At 35.0% G+C, this 18,630-nt stretch overlaps 4 protein-coding genes across 5 annotated transcripts; 3 read left to right on the forward strand and 1 right to left on the reverse strand.

Moving 5' to 3' along the window:
• Positions 1-22: 22 nt before the first annotated feature.
• Positions 23-4,590, forward strand: LOC124181173. Of its 2 annotated transcripts, none has more exons than XM_046567478.1 (7): positions 23-475; positions 1,044-1,324; positions 1,733-2,024; positions 2,069-2,169; positions 2,774-2,980; positions 3,111-3,369; positions 3,502-4,590. In XM_046567478.1, the coding sequence occupies exons 2-7, from the start codon at positions 1,049-1,051 to the stop codon at positions 4,017-4,019; spliced, it is 1,653 nt and encodes a 550-aa protein (XP_046423434.1). In that variant the 5' UTR covers positions 23-475; positions 1,044-1,048; the 3' UTR covers positions 4,020-4,590. The 2 variants fall into 2 exon arrangements, with proteins under 2 accessions (XP_046423434.1, XP_046423435.1); XM_046567479.1 differs by having other exon boundaries at positions 2,084-2,169.
• Positions 4,591-4,879: 289 nt separating this feature from the next.
• On the forward strand, positions 4,880-5,919 carry LOC124181188 (protein Asterix). Its single transcript, XM_046567506.1, has 2 exons — positions 4,880-5,043; positions 5,314-5,919. The coding sequence occupies exon 2, from the start codon at positions 5,315-5,317 to the stop codon at positions 5,645-5,647; it is 333 nt and encodes a 110-aa protein (XP_046423462.1). The 5' UTR covers positions 4,880-5,043; position 5,314; the 3' UTR covers positions 5,648-5,919.
• An 880-nt stretch (positions 5,920-6,799) lies between these two features.
• On the reverse strand, positions 6,800-9,503 carry LOC124180733 (pelle-like serine/threonine-protein kinase pik-1). Its single transcript, XM_046566480.1, has 6 exons — positions 9,362-9,503; positions 9,189-9,230; positions 8,983-9,103; positions 8,170-8,733; positions 7,447-7,883; positions 6,800-7,202 (listed from the first exon to the last, which is right to left on the reverse strand). Exons 3-6 carry the CDS (start codon positions 9,095-9,097, stop codon positions 6,867-6,869), a joined length of 1,452 nt encoding a protein of 483 aa, XP_046422436.1. The 5' UTR covers positions 9,098-9,103; positions 9,189-9,230; positions 9,362-9,503; the 3' UTR covers positions 6,800-6,866.
• Positions 9,504-15,275: 5,772 nt separating this feature from the next.
• Positions 15,276-18,394, forward strand: LOC124181180 (protein takeout-like). The gene is made up of 6 exons (XM_046567495.1): positions 15,276-15,432; positions 16,282-16,374; positions 16,495-16,642; positions 17,165-17,307; positions 17,414-17,563; positions 17,654-18,394. Exons 1-6 carry the CDS (start codon positions 15,372-15,374, stop codon positions 17,809-17,811), a joined length of 753 nt encoding a protein of 250 aa, XP_046423451.1. The 5' UTR covers positions 15,276-15,371; the 3' UTR covers positions 17,812-18,394.
• Positions 18,395-18,630: the final 236 nt, after the last annotated feature.

Here is an 18,630-nt window from a genome sequence, read left to right on the forward strand (position 1 = left end):
TTAAAACCAGTTCTGTTCCGTTCCTCCATGAAGGAAACGCACGGATCCTATTGGCCGCGGTTCATATTTTAAACAACAATTTTCGGCAACGGGTACCGAATAGAGCATGCGAAGTGTATATTTCATGGAGACTATACAAGGAACACGAACTTCATGTGTACAAATCGTTTCCCAAAATGAGAGGGCCTAGTATAAGTGCCGAAACGAGTCGGCGGGGAGCGGAGTATAAGGCGGCAGTGAAAACTTACTACGAATCACATTGCAAGATCATCGATTAGTCGAACTTGGGCATCCCGGCAACCAATTACACTCTGGTGCCAAAGAAACCTAATGTGTATGATTACTGTTAACAAGTTTTTTCAATTCACGCATTTCAGTTCTCACTCCTTGTATAGTCTCATGTGTATATTTTATAAACACGTCTGACATAAGGTACACGAGTATCTTCGCCGGAAAAGTTATAACTGAACGAAAGGCAAGTTTCATACATTTTCATCAACAAGTTGAATATTCATCAATCTAGAATAAAATTCCGTAACGTAAAAAGGTTTTCTCGTACCCATTTTTATACATTTATTAGGCACTGAGGGGTTAACTGTTGTTTTCACGATGGATAGGTATTTTCGTTCTCGTCTAAAATTTACTGGAATTTAGTTTTGGTACAAAGATACGTGAATCGCTTGCTTGGTGCTTGGAATTAAATTCATCATTGCTTTGATGTTCAAATCCCAGCTCCACAGTATTTAATTTTTTCCAATTCTCATCAGTAAAAATTTAGATATCAAACAGTTGTCTTATATCTTTCACAGAGCCACATCACCGAAACAATTGATGGTATTCCGATAAATCTAATATAAATACTCAATCCTATTATGTGAAGGCTCTGGATATATTATTAATTTTATTATGTTTTCAAATGCTAAAAAATGCACTGTGAATCTTATAAAAGTATTTGTCTTCTTGATATTTCTTCAATTTTATTACCTCTGCAAACAAATCTATGATGTTAAATTTATAATTAGCATGTTGAAACGGATTTTCAGCTGTGATGGAGCAAGTGCAATGGTCAACGCCAAATAAAAGTGATATAAATCGACACGTATCGCCAATAGAAAGTCCCCGTAGTCTCAGGACTCCTGTAAAACAATATGAGTCTAAACATAAACAAACTGCATATCAGAATAGCACTGGTGGTTTTACTGTTTTGCCAAATCACATTACTCCACCGTCTGGGATCACAAAGTTCATAGCAAAGAACCCGTTCGAAGCAAACCTCACTAATAGGCTACATTTATCTGTGATTAGTCCCACCGTGTTTACTCAGGTATTTACATTCAATTTTTATTTTGGCTGATTCATTAATATCAGATATGACATTTGTACACAGCGCTAACCATTAAACTGAATTGAATGATGTCCTTTGACTAATGGAGAAATGGTATGTTATCGTAGTCTATTTTTTGTAACATCTCTAACGGGAAGATCGACCCCGCGCACCGAAGAGGATGTGCGACGCGGCTGATTCCTTAACAATTACCAAACTCTTAGGTAACGTATAGCTGGTAGGTAATGAACATTACCTGACAGTTTTCAACGTTACCTAACGGTTTTTGCAGTTGAGAGGAATCCGGTGTTTCGGTCGTACTTTTTAGTGCACAAAGTCAACCTTCTTATGTATATGTTACAAAAAAATATTCTCAACATCTTGCTAACTGTTGTAATGCTCGAGCAGGTTTCTAGTCCGGGACAAGACTCGCCCAACTTCATGTGGAGCGTTGAAGAACTGGCTCTTATTAAACCAGCTCGGATAGAAGAATCTCCTGTTCAACAATTCCATTGTTCAGATCCTGAGATTGAGATTAAAGCGCAGGCTGCTATTGATAAATTTTTTCGTGAAAACAAAATATTCCCAAGTCCATGGGATTCCAAGCGGAAAGACTTGAAAAAAATTGAAATTTCGACACCCACGAGGCCTCAAGAAGACTTGAACAGCACAAGAGATTCTCATAAAGCAAAAAAAGATAGTAAGTTGTGCATATTTTTAATTACAAATACCAGTTAGTCAAAGTTCATTTACTTACAGGCTGGACACAAACTCTACTTTCTTTACCTCCTGATTTACCCAAGGATTTAGAGGAAGCTCTGAAGCCATACTTCACATTTACACAGGTAGTTTGAATCACGATCTTATGATGTAAATTTATTTATTACACATAATCATGTTTAGTTATATACACTTAGTAATTAATTATTACAACAATTAAAATTATAGCAGTACAAGAGTTATAATTATATTTTCAAAATTTCCTTCAACTTTCTCTACGGGTCATTTAGATTACAGAACGCTTCTGCGAGTTCGTGTACTAGTAAGATATATTATAAACTTTTTCATTTGAGTTATCTCTGTCATATACAGTCACGATTATAACTTTTACATTCATATGTGTTCCAACATAGTTCTGTGAATGTCTGATGTCCGTTCTTGTGGTCAAACCATTCTTAGTAGAAAATGAATCGTGATGTATACTCTGTGGTTAACTATTATCAAGTTATGAAAGCCTTTTATAGATATGGACCTTAAATAATATCAAGAGACACAATTCTTTATTTCCAAGCATTTAAAAAAAAGAACATTGAGAAAAGAATTTTGCATTATTTCAAACTACGTTAGGGTTGAAAAGGAACTGAATTACTGCAGTAAAAGCTGCAAATGTACCTGTCACCATTATCGTTAAATTCAAATTTGTAGTTTACGAACTAATTATAATTCCAGGAGCAACAGCAAGTCGAAAATGATGAGGCTAATTTGAGCAATAGTTCTCTACGCAGAAAGTTGTTTTTCAATCACGATGATAATCTTGAAGATGATCAGTATAGTTTGATGTCACTTTCACCTGTACAATCCCACGGTTTAATGAAATTAGGTGTTACTTGTAGCCCCACTCAAAGTGGCATGCTCTTAGAAGGATTACCTCTGAAGGTATTCACTAATTTACTACATTATATTTTATAATCACAATCTTTCGTTGGTGTGTAAAACATCATGTGATATATATTCGAAAAGCTATCATTTATACAAAAAGCTATTCACTATTTTTCAAATTTTACAGAGAAGTTCACGAAAACTTGAGCGTGATCACGGTACACCAATAGCTAGCGCCAGTAATTTATCACCTCCGAGTATCTCTCCAATTGGTAACAATAATAGTAACATCTCATGTCAAAGTATCAGATCTCGAGTATCTCGTTCTGTGGCTAGGCTAGATTTTACGACTGACATGAGCATCGAGGCTTCTGTGACTGAAGAGAAAAAGACTGACAAAGATGACGAGCGTAATGATTCAATGTTTAGTTATCGGTCAACTTTAGGTATATATTAACCATCAATCATTAATAATATATTGTACAATGATTGCACTTTTGCTGGAGATGCATACATTTTGTATTAGTCCGTTTGCATAGCTAAATGAGGATCTAATACCTTTTTCTTCTGTTTCCAAGGTACTTCTATGCTGTGCACCAAATTGTGTAGCTCTACTGAAGACATAGATAAATTTGTAGAACCGCAGAAATTGAAAAATCAGACAAAACCGAATGAAACTATCGAGATGATACTATTAGGGAATGAGACAACACAAGTTGAATATGAAGATCAAATTACGGAAGATTCCTCTCTCACTCATCGTCAGCAAAAGGAAACTGTGAATCGTTTAAAGTTAGCTGCGGATTGGTGCAAATTGCATTCCAACGAGAGTTATGCGTATCAGAACAACACATTTGCAGGAATTTCAGGGCAGCAAAGTACTTTTAATTTTGCTCAAGATACTGGCTATCAAACTCAAAGTATGAATAGTACCAGTATGCACGAAAATGCCAATGCTTCTCCAACTAAAAGCAACATCCGATGGGACGAAAGAATTTTGACACATGATGACGAAATGCACATGTCCGATTGGAAAAGAAACATACAAAACATATACAGTTCAACTCCGTCAAAGGATCAAAGCAGAGACAATTGAATTTATAGATATATGTGAGGTTCTACACGAAGTATTGAATGTAATGTGCATAGTTTTATTTTGCATGGCATTTATTGATGTATATGTGAAACAGGCATTTCGGCAACAATAAGATAACAAAGTTTGGCGATTAGGACCTGCATATTCGCCATATGATATAAATTTTCAAATACCGGTAATTAGTATAGAAGTTCATTATGTGTTTGTAAAAAAAATTCGATTATTGATTTGTGTAAATGTTTATAAATTGTGAAATCATATGACTGCCATATTAGTTGGTTAAGTTTCATACTATTTAGAATAGTAAGGCTACTCTAGTATTATTCATCTAATTGACCAGTATTTCCTGCCACAAAATTAAGTTAGGTATAATTGTAATCAAAATGTTTTACACATTTTGTAGAATTCTTGAAGTGGATACTTTCTACTCCAAAATGATGAACTTCGACTGCAATACAATTGAAGTTTCAATTTCTTTCAGTTTCTTTACCCTAAATAGGGACTCCATGCCAAGTAACATTATATGTGAAATTGAGCTACAGAAATTTGATTTTATATAATAGTGCCAAAAGAAACAATTTAATAATTTAGTGTGACATGTTAATACAAGTAGAAATAAAAATATATATACAATAAAACTTACAACTACCCAATATAGTGGAAAATTATCATGAATTCATTAGTCTCAGAGTAAAAGAGTTAAAAAACCTTTCAACCATATAACATCATTATTGTATAAATACATCAAGGATGAGTATCTCGTAGGTATGTGACATACAAATATCAGATATCTCACATTGTCACTAAACAGTAAACACAACGCGACCGTAGCGCCATCATTCTCGATCCTACTCATCTCTGCTTTCGACATCGTGACACGAAAGTTGACGATAGTCGCGATCGAAGATCCTCTCAGGCTCATTTCTGCGTATTATTTAAAGTTCAAACCTGTTGTCACCACAAATTGTCTATTTCATTATTGTATTTTGTAATAATCAACAAACGAATTTCATTAGAAAAATACGTAAGTGAAGTCTGCTAGTAATTTTCTGACTTAAACATCGATTGCCCTCAATCAGTAGTTTTAGGTTACACTGGAAATTTTTAATGAATCATCTACGTGCTATGATTAACCTGATTTATTCAACGTTTTTTCTGATAATCGGTTTACGATATCTCAAGTCTTTTCAATGATAAAACAAGCTAAGCGATTGCAGTATGTTGGAACCTAGCAAACTGAATTCTGTATTCTACAAACGTGATCGAAGATTTATGCATAAACTATAAATTTCAGAATGAACAACTCTTCTGATCCTCGTCGTCCCGATAAGGAAGTTCGATACAAGCCGATAGTATCAAATAGTCAGGCTCAGCCAGGAGATGATTTGACGCCAGATTATATGAACATTTTAGGAATGATATTCAGTATGTGTGGCTTGATGATGCGACTTAAATGGTGCGCCTGGGTCGCTCTTTACTGTTCATGCATCAGTTTCGCCAATTCCAGAGTGAGCGACGATACCAAACAAATTCTAAGTAGTTTTATGCTCTCTATTTCGGCTGTTGTTATGTCTTATCTTCAAAACCCACAACCAATGAGTCCACCCTGGGCATCTGCGATGCAGTAGTAAGTTGTAGGATATTTTCACTTTGTTGTATTGTCAAAATTCTCATTCCTCAAATTTGCAATAACGTCTATTAAGGATCCACTGTACTGGTTGATCTGTCATTCCACAATGGTGTACATAATAGTTGATCAGACAAGACTGCTAACTAATAAGTTTATGCCATCTTTGTACTATTTGTATTGGATCACAACTATTAATACTATGGATTAGCTGTGCAAACTTGATCATCACTGGTATCAAATAAAACTTTTAATCAACTGTTATGTTCTGAATGATGAGTTCAACGATGCTTGTTAGTTTCGATTTATCTTCCAAATTATTACTATAAGATGTTGAGTACGGTCGAAGTTTTTCATACTAACTATGACTGAGAAAATTTGTACTCAACTTTTTCTTCCTTGTAAAATGTGATCAGTTTATGATTCATCTAGCTTTTCATCATATATATGATGATACTGATTTTAAAGGTTGCGCTTTTTATGATTTTTGATGAGTTTGAGTTTGAAGTTCGTGATTTCATAATATGATTTTTGGAATAGATTTATTACCATCTTTATTAACTGAGATTAATGTACATATATCGTTCGTAATATGTTACATTAATAGAATTGTACACTTGCGATTATAAATTTCCATTCAAGTAAAATATTGTAATGATTATGGATTTGGTAGTATATTGGTATAAAAAAATCATTAGGCATCAATAGATGCTGCTATACATTTACAGTGTATAAACATTCGATTGTAGAGTCATAACATAATAAATTAGAGTACAAGTATCGACCAGACTGGTGAAGTCTGATAGGTTCAACTGTTTTTTTTATAGATTATATATGAAATAATTTGGAAAATCTCTATTAAGCTTCAGATTGCTATTTAAAAACACCACTTCAAACTCGATTTCAATTTTCACCAGAAAATGAAATTCGAATATATATTTTTCATCAGTCAATCAGTCCATTTAGACCCTAACGAAGACTATAAAAATAGATAATCTTTATGACTTATCTTTACAACGCATCTTTTGATATGACTAGTGACTATCCCATGAATGAGGATGGATATTGAAAGCTTTAATTACAGGACTTTGTAAACTTTCAAAACGGCCAAAACATAAAATGACTCTTCCATTTTCCAAGTTGATAGTAAATAATCTTAATCTGTCTCAGAGGTAAAAAATGATGAAATGATATATTTTTTTTCCCATGTGAGATTATTTTCATTGTAATTCATCGAGTTCTTGAAGGACTGACTCTACATCTAATCTATCTTCAGGCTTTCTTTGGGAGCAGCGTTTTCCTAAAGTAATCAGTATTTTGTACACTTCTTCGTATGCCGTTTCCACACCAAGATCATTCAAAAAAGGTATGTATATTCCATCCTCATTGTCTACCATTCCCTTCAGAATCTTAATGGTTCCATCGTATGCTATCTTGCCAGTGGCTAGTTCAATTAATACAATACCATAACTGTACACATCAACTTTAGTCGACAGCTTTCTACTGTGGACAAAATCGTCTGGTAAATGAGCTGTTGTAGCGCTGATTCTGCTCGCCTGTGAAAAGTAATTTAGTTAATTCAAAGTTGAAAAATTTCATGTTCAAGAAAGTAGAAGATGCTGTATAATTTTATCCAATCTTAAGATTTAAATAAAAAAATCCATGAGAATCACTCTTCTGTGATTGTGCATCAGAGAATTTCAAGGCTACATGCAATAGATAGGTACTGTTGAAATCAAAAACCACTTTGTTCAGAGTCCTTAAACAAATGACTATTGACAATGATTGAATTTTATTTACTTTCATGTTATCCTTTTCGAGTTGTTCGGCTAATCGAAAATTCCCAATTTTAGGTTTAAAATTCTTGTCCAAATAGATGTTAGCGCTCTTGATGTTGCAGTGAATAAGTGGTCTTCTCCCACCAGTGTGCAAAAATAGTATGCCTTGAGCGATACCCTTAGCTATTACATGCCTTTGTAGCCAAGTAAGAGGAGTTTTTTTCTTTTTCCTCTCAAGTTGGTTTTTCAATGTATCATTTTCCATGAGTTGATACACCAGACAAGGCATTTCCCTGGCCATGCAGTAAGCAAATAGATTTATGATATTATCATGCCTGTACACATTCAAAATCGCCATTTCCTTCAGCAACTGTTGCCGTTGTATATTGTTGTCCTGAACATTATCAGCTAACCATTTGTCCATTCTTTTAATTGCTACCAGTCTATGATTCAATTTACCTGGAGGTAATAATATTCACATGAGACCATCATTATACTGGTCGCTAAAATTTACACCTGAGCAATTCTTACAAATAAATGCATATTTTTGTGCCCAACGTCAATTCATTCGTTGCTTTATTCGAATCGATTCTGAGCGATGGCATTAAATATTATCAACAACATATTCTCAAAATTGCATGATTAAAAAAAAATCTGCAGGGGTGGGCATATCCAGTCTGATTGAAATAGAAACAATCTATTTTAAAAGAGATCACAAAAAAATCGAATACTAAGCATTCCTCACCTCTAAACACTGTTCCGAAACTACCTTCACCTAGTACAATTTTCCAACCCATCGTAGCCACTTTCAAATCCTCAAACGGAACTTCGAACACGGTTGATTCGACTGGTAAGAATTTCTTATTAATAAGCTTCGAGGTTCCAGCTTCTGCTAGTTGGACTGACGAATCGTTGGATAATGAGAAAGTGGAGAGATTGTTTAATAGTTTTGTTGTATCTCTGTCGTTCTCAAGTTCAGAAATCAAAAACTTTTTATTTTTAGAGACAGCAGGCTCAATCTGATTAAAGTTTTGCGAACCGATCTTAGAATCTTTCGAATTTAAGTTTCTTCCCTCGTATCCGGAAATGATATCAGCATTTTCTTTTCCCTTATCTATCAGGTTGTGGTTCTCTTTGCTAACAAACTTTTTCAGCACATCCATCAATCTGTACTCATGCATTTTGTTTAGTATACAATTTAAATCTATTATCCTGGGACATTCGCGACTCCACACAGTCAGTAATGCATCCATTGGATTGTTTTCGGATCCACATTGCCGTTTAGTTTCGCTGTCACATTTTATATGATCTGTTGATCGTTGAAATTGATATTAAAAATAGTTAGTTTAATTCTCTCTTTCAACATTAATAACTCAATAATTATAATCCTTGTTTTGTGAATTCATTCAATTTACGGTTTTTTACACAATATAACTACGTGCGTGAATTCTTCTCAAGGATAAATTATAAATCCTTACAATTAGTCTTTCCAAATTGAAAATTTTGTCTGCGAGAACGTTTCAAATTAAAGGTAATTCTAAACGTCATAACAATATACCTGCAAAGTCCATCCATTTCCCGCTCTGCTTTAAACTTCTGCACAGTTCGTCACGTGGTTCAGACGGCAATTGATAAACGAAAACTATCTCATCGTGACAACGATTCCGATCCATTTTACGCTGCTGGTAATGAAAAATATCTGGAGACTGACGGCAATAATGTCAGGTGATAAAATCACTCAGTACATTGTTGGTAGATACATACGTTGATATTTTATCGAAGAGTTTCCTGGTGTGAGTTGTCTTCCTGGAATTTCCGTGACGTACAACAAATGAATATAGAAATAGTGCAGAACGTCCAAATGACGATCAATTTGATATCTGCGAATATACAATAGTATTCAGTAAGTTATGCGAAATTGTTATAAAACGATTCACGGTAAATCTGATGAAGTGTTTGCGTGGATTTCCTCGATATTCGCGCGTTTCTTTTCACACGATGTCTTTTCCACTTGTTGCCTTGTTGCGCAGCGCATGTAATAATATCATTTTCTTCCACAAGATGCCTCTGATCACACGATTTCATAGCAACCACTCATAATTAGCCACTGATTCAAAATCAGCGGATCAAGTATGCTCGCTGACCGTTTTAATTATTCGGTAAAAAATTGTGGTCCAACTGATATTGATATGCTATACTGTTGTCTGTTTGGAAGTGGGTATGAGAGTGAATATATAAAACGTTGTTCAATAATTTGTTTATTTATTCTTGGTTATGTCTTGTAATAAGTGGTAATATAAAAGGCGCCTTTTTTGTTTGATAGACGTAATTTATTTATTTGTGATATTCAGTCTTTATTTTAAATTGCGATCAGACCATGGATTGGATTCTGTCTTGATTTTGGAGATGGATTAATTTTACTGACTTCTTATTCACTGACCGACATTATCTGTCATGTCGTTGCACAAGACACGGATACTTAAAGTGCATTTTCATTATGCGCATTTGTGAATCCTTAAACTTAGTTTACAAATATCGTCCTTAAAGTAATTATTTCTAACATATACGTAGAATAAATAGCCGTGGGTCAAAAAGTGTAGCAATTATAACAACGATCCAACACACTTTCGTTCAGTGCGTGATTTCAGCAAATAAACAAAATGTGCACTTAATACTGATCTGGCGCTGAAAATACGGTAAAGTAATTAAGGCCAAACAGGTTCCGAATGAAATTCGGAGTTGCCTCGAGAGCCTGATTCATCGAAGGTCAAGTATCACGGTTTCCAACTCTTTTTATCGATTACCCTGCAGCATGTCGATACGACAATTATACTCACAAGTATCACGGTTTCCAACTCTTTTTATCGATTACCCTGCAGTATGTCGATACGACAATTATACTCACAATCTGTATTATTTCCATGAACCATTATAAACTTCAAGTTTTTCAATCGGTATAATTTCATTGCAATTTTATGGTAAATTCATTACCATTAAGACTCAAAACACATTGGGGAATTGTTGTGTAGATCGCAATACAGGATTAATTTTGAAAACGTAGTATCGGCGGTGAACTTGGAGGTGAAAAAAAATTTGTTGAACTACAAACTATTTTCAATATTGCTAAATATTATGCATCAAAGGCGAAGGAATTATTTTCAGAAAAAGTCGATAAGAATTTAGCTGGGTGTAACCTTGGTATGCTGCTTGTGAGTGAAGCATTAGTCAACTAGGTACAGTATTCGTTTTGAAAGTATAACGTTAATCCATCATGCCAGTAACTCATGAACAATAAGCTATGATAGCTATGGGCCTAATCGCGTAACGCGCAAAATTTTTTTCGCATTACCGTTGGTTTACTTTTACTCGATTGCGCATGAATTAAATACATCGAAAGAATCAATAGAGAATCAATACTTGATACACAGTCGTACTGATTTGATATTTGCGTATAGAGGAAAAGATCACGTGGCTTATGACTACGTTATTTTTTTATATTGGCTCAAGAAATACTCTATCGAGTTGTTCAATTAATTATACGACTGACAATCTGGTTAAAAGAGATTATACATAGAATGTATTATTTGTATACTGCTTCAACCTGTTACAAACGAATGCCATTTTAATCATGTAAAATTGACCGCCTTGTATGAGATTATGAGATTTATAGGTATAGGTATGTTCTTATTATACAATCAATGAATCCGTTGCCGTGTCATGTCGACGAGTATCATTCGGACTTGACATTCATTGATGTTTATCATTCCAGCATAGATTAAACATACAGCTTACTGTGGAGAAACTTTTCGTCGATACATATATATGTGTGTGTGAGTAAGCATTATAACTGAAAAACTTCCGTCAACGTCGATGAATGTAACAATCGATTTTTCATCAAATTGACCTGATAATCACGTATGAGAATTGTGCTCCAAGAAAGAACTTAGTGTGTACATATGTACATGCACCCCAGAAGCAAACTTTGATTAAACGTGGCTGGTTACCATGAGGGACCATTTAACACACATTACCTTCGCTTTTTTTCAAGAACGTATTTGTTGAAAACCCCCCAGTGATTAACTAAAGCGTGTGTCGATCTTTTGTACATTATTTGATGGTTGCTTACCTGGCATGTATTTATTTTTTAAATCGGTAATATTTATTACCGATAACATTATGCAGTGGTTTAGTAGTCTTTATATGCGAGTTTATTGACGCGAAAGATTCAAGGGCAGACGATAAAAATGACAGGTTTCATTATCATGACATTATGATCATTATCATCATCCTTCACCGTTATGACATTACATGTTTTCATATATTATAATACGTAACATCACATAATACGGAATAGTAAAAATTGCGTTTCAAGACTCTCATGCCAGTCATTGGCCCGTCGTTTTTGTCTGTCCTTGAATCTTTCGTGTTAATAAACTCTCATATGGAGACTACTGAACTAACGTAATGTTATTGATAATAAATGTCACATATACCATGTATAATAGATTTATTGTATACCTGAAAAAACTTGTCAATGGCAAGAGTAGAATCCTTGCGGAGGGATACCTTTTACATAAATTAAATCGAGTTTTAAAATGTCGCTTTTTGAATTCCAAGTTTTCTTATTGAAATAACACGGAGAAGATCTAATTTGTAATTATCAACAAAATTCTTCTCGCACAAAGGCTGTATCGTTAAATCCTAGCTGGTAAAAAAATTTTTTAAATCATATCGCCTTGTTACTTAAATAAGAAACCTTCAAGTCTCGAGGCCGACATTTTAGAATTGGATTTAAGAGATATCCTTCTGCGAGGATTCTTTCCCTCACAATCAGTTGAAACGAATGTGGAAGGGAAACAAATGCTGCTTTCAACCGGAACACCTTAGATATTTATACTTACTACATGCTGTACCCGTTTATGAAGCTCATCAGTGTCGATCAGTATAATGGATTTCTATTTCATAAACACGGTTATCACACATGCGTAGCCGTTTCAAGTCATTTGAATTTTAGAAAACCGAAACACTTGCGAAATTTGGCGCAAGTCTGACCTCCAATCTACATTTTCCTGCTTTAGCCATCAAATGTCCCGAATGCATTCTATCCTATGAATACAATCAATTCGCCAAATTGTTGGATCAACTTTTAGTTAAAGCCATAAAGTATTTTGTTAATCTCACGCTGTCATTACTCTGAATTGAAAAGATTCTACACGAACGAATCGGTCCTCTTAAGGGGGGAGCCTGCTTTAGAGGCTTCAAAAAATCGATTTTTTTTTTGCATAAATGTCTTTCCAAACTATCCAAGAATGTGTCCCTAAAATTTCAGATGCAAATTCGAAATATTTTCGGAGTTACAGAAGAAATAGTGAGCAAGCGTCGAGCAGGTATACGAGCGGTTTTTTGAAGTTTTCAACCAGTTTTTTGAAGAGTCTGAACCAGTTTTTGAAGTTTTGAACCAGTTTTTTGAAGAATCTGAAGGGCAACTCAATGGACCAGGAATCGCTGATTAGCATATTAATGCGGTAAGTTCAAGAAAATTACGATTTTTTATGTACGAAAACTTTGACGCACGATTTCTCCGTTTTTCATTTTTACGCTTTTTCCTAATTGGCGGGAAGGATAGGGAAAAAACTCAACGTCCTATCGAAACGAGACAAATTTCATTGTACTCGGAATGAAGTTCTCTTCTAGTTGAACCTTAAGAAAGTTAAGATTAACCCACTTTTTAAACAATCTAAAGTGAATTCTTTTCCCAAGAAAAATGAATTTTTTTTTTAATTTGCTAAAAATTGTTGAATTTTTCACTTTTTGTGGAATTTTCTTGGTTTAACTAGAAGCTATACTATTGAGAAGTAAAAATTTTTTTGGTTTCTTTGTTTCAGATGGAAATTGCGACCTGCACCTTTCCCGCCGCACGACAAATGCATACTCGAGACGCCTCGGTGAAATGCTTGTACCAGGCATAATGTGACATGTATCCTAATGAAAAAATTCGAGAAGACTGTTGAAATACATAACAATAAACCCTGAAAGTTTCGTTTTAATCGGATATTTCTTTCCTTCCCAAAAAAATCCTCGAAAAAACCGATTTTTTGAAGCCTCTAAAGCAGGCTCCCCCCTCAAGTAGAATCAATAATTTTCCTTGCCGCGCGTACTTTCATTCGAATATTCGTACGCGTTATTTTAATCTGATCTTAATATTTCAACGTCATATTTTACTGCATACTTGTCATTCGACTGGTGTAACTCTATAAGCATATAGAATATACATATAGATATAGGTATGTACTTTCATTGAGGGTGATGAAGAAACGCAACAGGGTGAAAGTGGATGTCAAGAATAATATTTCCGCGTGTTCTTTTGGATAAGAACGTTTTCCCGTTAATTACTATAAATTTTGAAATTTTTACAAGTGCAATATCCTCAAATCTTCCAGGGAGCTAAAATGTGCGATTTGGTAGACAATTGCACGTACACTGCATATATTTCTTTAGCTGCAGTCCACAAACATCTCGGTCATCTTATCGAAATATGCATAAATACTTAAATTTCCATACCTGAAATCTATATGTACAATTGGCGGCAGTTGAAGAATGTTTTCGCGAATTTGTAAAATCAGTCTACCGACTATTATCCCCACAAACAAACCCATCAGACTTTGATATGCGTATTTTTTTACTCTGAGCAAACAATTTTACTGCATTACTCAACCATGCAGCTTCGCCGTAGTCCAGAGGTGATACATAATTGATCCATGTGGATATTGATTGGTATAACCAACGAACAGCCGATTGAATTGAACCGATATTTAGTTTGAAAAACTTCAGATGATCGACGTACGGAACATGTATGCTAATAATCAAGTCGAGCAAAACATTCACGATCGTGTAATCAAGACACATATATCAAATTTTATAGATCGTACAATGTGAACAGGTATAATATAAAAGCTAATTATGCGAATAAGCGGATTATACAGGCGAATGATGCAAGACACGCGAACCAATCATGGGTCTTGTCAGATGATACAAAATAACTTTTATCATCCATTATGAAAAAGTGGTAAAGATCACTCGCGAAATTTACGCTGAATGAAGATTTTGTATCGAGAAATTAAAACTTATAGCTAATATCATTTATGTTACAGTTTCCGAAATCTCTGTTCTGTACGTATAATAACGAATCAACAAATATATCACGGTCATAAAGAATTATACAGTATAAGTATCTCCCTTTTTCAGGCATATGAAGCTACAAGGTCCACTGGTACTTGGTTAGAACTGCAAATTGGTTACATGAAGGAAGTAAAAAAAAGTCGAAAAGTTGATCCACCAGAACAACTGACATACAATTTAAAATTTCAATTTAAACGATGACTCCGATAGAATCCAAAACTTTCGCGGTTTTTTTTTCCCCTTCTTTCGTAATATAAGATTCGATGAATAATACATTCTTTTGATCCAGAAGAAATTGGCAATTGTATATTGAACTGTTATATAACGACTACAGTATGTACGAAAATGAAACTTGTTCGAAATTAGTGGCTCGTATGCGTTCAAATTCTTGTGAAAAAAAAAACTGGTCCGAACGTTTATATTTGATAAATTGATATGAATGTCCTTCACGTGTCTGCCCTGCATCATTTTCGGATCCATTCGACGTCCTGGCGACCCGATCACCTCCACTCCCACTTCTTATACCTTAGTGTTTACCGGTTAACGAGTTCTTCACTTTTTTATGTGATGATCTTATGCCTCACACACATTTATGTACGGCTACGAGAATGCTTACATACATTCAACTCACCCGGCGTTTCAACGGTGGTGACCGAGCTATATAAGCTTGGTAGGTGTCCATTTATTTACCAGAACTTAGCGAGGAACCCGACAATCCACTCACAATCAGTGACTACAAAGATATTTTATCTACTACACACCCCAGCCATGTTTCGGTTAGCATTTCCAGTCATCTTCTTCTTCGCATGTGCATTAGCCGTCGAACTTCGTAAGTATACCACCCTTTACTACACAATTGTCGCACAGTGATTTAGTTTATCGTCCTCTCTATGGATTCCTTTAAATACCCTAGTGACAATTTTTATTAGTACAAATTTTTACAGAAATTGGGCCATTTCGTATTATTTTGTACAAAATTGTAAATATGCATAGCTTTTTATAAAGAATTATTAATTTTTGTTAAAAATTGCGGTGATTCCCAGATTTTTTACTGAAAAAATAATAATTTTCCTGAAAATTCGTATAAAATCGTAGAAATTATTTTCAACAGGGTATACTTCTTTAATTTTTCTCTCGAAATGGCAAAAGTAGATTTGGCCTTAAGTGGACATAAAATCTAAGTCGCAGCTGCGGGAACTCGTGGTTTCCACTTGAATTTGCTCTACACTCTATTCGTCATTATCATTATTAAAGTTCTGGAAGAAATATTATCCACATAATAGAAATGTTCAAATGCACTTCAATTTTTATTTTTTCGGTAATAATTAAATTATATTATACCCACTTATATTCCACTTGCTGCAATTCTCCTTACCTTTTCACCAAATTTTTTATGAGAATATTTTTTATACAGCAAATATACAACAATAATTGTTGTATTGTTTCATTGCCGTAATAGCAAGGAGCTTGCTTGAATCTCGCAGATGTTTTGTTGACAACTTTTGTTCGGAAAAGTTTACTCTGATTTTCATAGCAATAAAGGAGACACCTTGTTCTAATACATGATATATCCACAGCAACACTTTGCAAGCATTAAGCTTTCTTTTCACTGCGATATTCGCACGCACATCTGTTATCTGATATGGTTTATTAAAGCGTGTGGATATTTTCGTTTCAGCAAAAAATTTCAAGAAATGCTACAGAGATGACCCGAATTTAGATGAGTGTTTGAAGTCAGCCGTAAAAGCAGCTATCAAAGATATGGTTGCAGGTACTGTAAACAATTGTTCAGTTTATTGCTTTACTTCTATACTTCGACGGAGTAGATCTTAATGCAATAATACAAAGAAGTATAAATAATGATCGTTAACGAAGATTTGTCATAATCCAGGAACGAAAGAGCTGAAGATCCCACCGATAGATCCTTTGCACATAAAAGAGCTTGACATCATCCAAGGCACCGGCCCAGTCACCGTTGAGCTCAACTTCACGGATGTTGACATCCATGGCATGAGTTCCATCCTAGTCGACTCTGTCAGGTAAGGTACGGTTACGTATTACGGGCTTCATAATTTAAAAAGCCATTCATCTCGATCTGCAAGGAGCACTTCGCTAACGATTAAGTGAATTTTTGTACAATTTGATATTGAATAATGGCCATAATGATTCAGAGGGTATTATCGAGTATAGATCGACGGTTGCGTAGAATAACCGGCCATCTCGAGTTACGCTTGAATAACCGGTTATTTCGAGTACAGTTCAAAAACCGGCTATTTCGCGTTTGAAATTTTTTGGCCGCAAATTAAGTTGGTACCACTGTCGGGCTGAATACGAAATTCGCCATCGCCTCGCAAAATTCATACAAGCTCCGTTTTGCGAATCTAGGTATAAACCACCATGCCACATACGAATTGAATACATAACGGGCAGTTGAGATGTGAATTTCGAAAATTCAACCACCTGCACGTGTTCAACCTCTTATAAGATTAAGGCAAAAACACCAAATTCAGTGTAAGGTGATATGGAATTCATGTCTGCATTGATATCTTCTTAAATTTCAGTGCTAAATTAGATGGAGATGAAAAAACACTGACGTTGAATTTGGTCGGATCAAAGCCTCTGGTTATGCTGGGCCAGTATACCGTCGACGGTAAAGTACTCGTTCTTCCTATCCAGGGATCCGGAAATGCGAAGCTTGATCTCCGTAAGTTTGATCCTTTATAATTTTAATTTCTACGCAACATGGTATAACTATATATGAAAATGTCAATCGTTATTGCCGATAATTATAAACATTTCCTCCCATGTAGTTAGCGTCACCGCGACGATTAAACTTATTGGCAGCGTAGTGCAAAGGCAAGGCGTGGACTACCTTATTTTCAAAAAAGTCGATTTCGTTTTGAATCCCCAGTCAATGAAGCTCAATTTCAGTAATCTCTTCAACGGGAACAAAGAGCTAGGTAAGCATATTACGAGGACGTCAAAAACCAATCCTCTGATTAAAAATTAATAATTATTACAACACATGTATGGAATTAATCAAATTTTAGGTGACAATATGAATAAGTTCCTGAACGAAAATTGGTCGCAGGTGTACGATGAGCTCAGGCATTCGTTCCAAAATGCTTTTGCACTCACTATAGCTGATCTGACACATCGTTTCTTCGCTCAGGTGCCATACGACAGTCTTATTCCTCCAAGTTCTTAGGCGCCGACGTTATTCAAGAAATCAAACACTCCAGATGTGTGGCGGATCGAGTTAAGCCACGAATTATTTACCTACTTTATCAACGACGTATATTCAAGGCCAATCTGAGACGTCGTTACCCTCTTCCTTTTATGTGACTCATTTCGCATATAAGTCATATGAAAATATTATACAAATAAATTGTAACGGGATTACAATTTCGAACTCACTGAGCGAACGGATTTGAAATAATTCGGTACTTCGGATTGAATTAAATCATACGTTTCAAAAAGTGATATTTGATTGGCTGAAGTGATTGAACGATCGACGAAAACTGTTTAAACAATACCAAAAAATATATATGCGTGAGTTTACAATACGAATAAGTATTTATGAGAAAAATTATTTTTCTCCAAAACGTTGTTCTCACATTTGATTATTATTATTCAAAAAGTTGTCATTTATCTATTTATAATTTGTACTAAGTGAGAGCTACATGTCGTTGAACCCTAAAGTTATGTGCGTACACCTGTTGTTTTGTGTTATTATTTAATGAAACGTTATCATGTGATTTGTGAATAAACTATATTTGCGATTTAACAAACTTTTATTCTATGTTTTTACCAATAATGGACTAACCGAAATAACGACAGGGTCATCTTCTTGATCGCATTGCTTTCCTCGCTGTTTTCTCGACAACAGCGAATATTGTCAAATGCGAGACTGGATCAGCTCGGCGCCAAGTAGATAGACAACCGGAGTTACACTTTCGTGCCTGAGATGGGAATTGTAACTCCGGTTGCCTACACTAGGCGTCGCGCTTGTCCATTTCCACGTTCA

Source organism: Neodiprion fabricii, chromosome 4 (genome assembly GCF_021155785.1).
Source record: "Neodiprion fabricii isolate iyNeoFabr1 chromosome 4, iyNeoFabr1.1, whole genome shotgun sequence".
Lineage (NCBI taxonomy): Eukaryota > Metazoa > Arthropoda > Insecta > Hymenoptera > Diprionidae > Neodiprion > Neodiprion fabricii.

Coding starts and splice junctions, on each gene's coding strand:
- LOC124181173 (XM_046567478.1), top strand. CDS start 1,049: ATGGAGCAAGTGCAATGGTCAACGCCAAATAAAAGTGATATAAATCGA. Junction 1,325..1,732: donor GTCCCACCGTGTTTACTCAG/GTATTTACATTC, acceptor ATGCTCGAGCAG/GTTTCTAGTCCGGGACAAGA. Junction 2,981..3,110: donor TAGAAGGATTACCTCTGAAG/GTATTCACTAAT, acceptor CAAATTTTACAG/AGAAGTTCACGAAAACTTGA.
- LOC124181188 (XM_046567506.1), top strand. CDS start 5,315: ATGAACAACTCTTCTGATCCTCGTCGTCCCGATAAGGAAGTTCGATAC.
- LOC124180733 (XM_046566480.1), bottom strand. CDS start 9,097: ATGGATCGGAATCGTTGTCACGATGAGATAGTTTTCGTTTATCAATTG. Junction 8,734..8,982: donor GAAATGGATGGACTTTGCAG/GTATATTGTTAT, acceptor AACGATCAACAG/ATCATATAAAATGTGACAGC. Junction 7,203..7,446: donor TCGAAAAGGATAACATGAAA/GTAAATAAAATT, acceptor TACTTTTCACAG/GCGAGCAGAATCAGCGCTAC.
- LOC124181180 (XM_046567495.1), top strand. CDS start 15,372: ATGTTTCGGTTAGCATTTCCAGTCATCTTCTTCTTCGCATGTGCATTA. Junction 15,433..16,281: donor TGCATTAGCCGTCGAACTTC/GTAAGTATACCA, acceptor TTTTCGTTTCAG/CAAAAAATTTCAAGAAATGC. Junction 17,308..17,413: donor AAATGCGAAGCTTGATCTCC/GTAAGTTTGATC, acceptor CCTCCCATGTAG/TTAGCGTCACCGCGACGATT.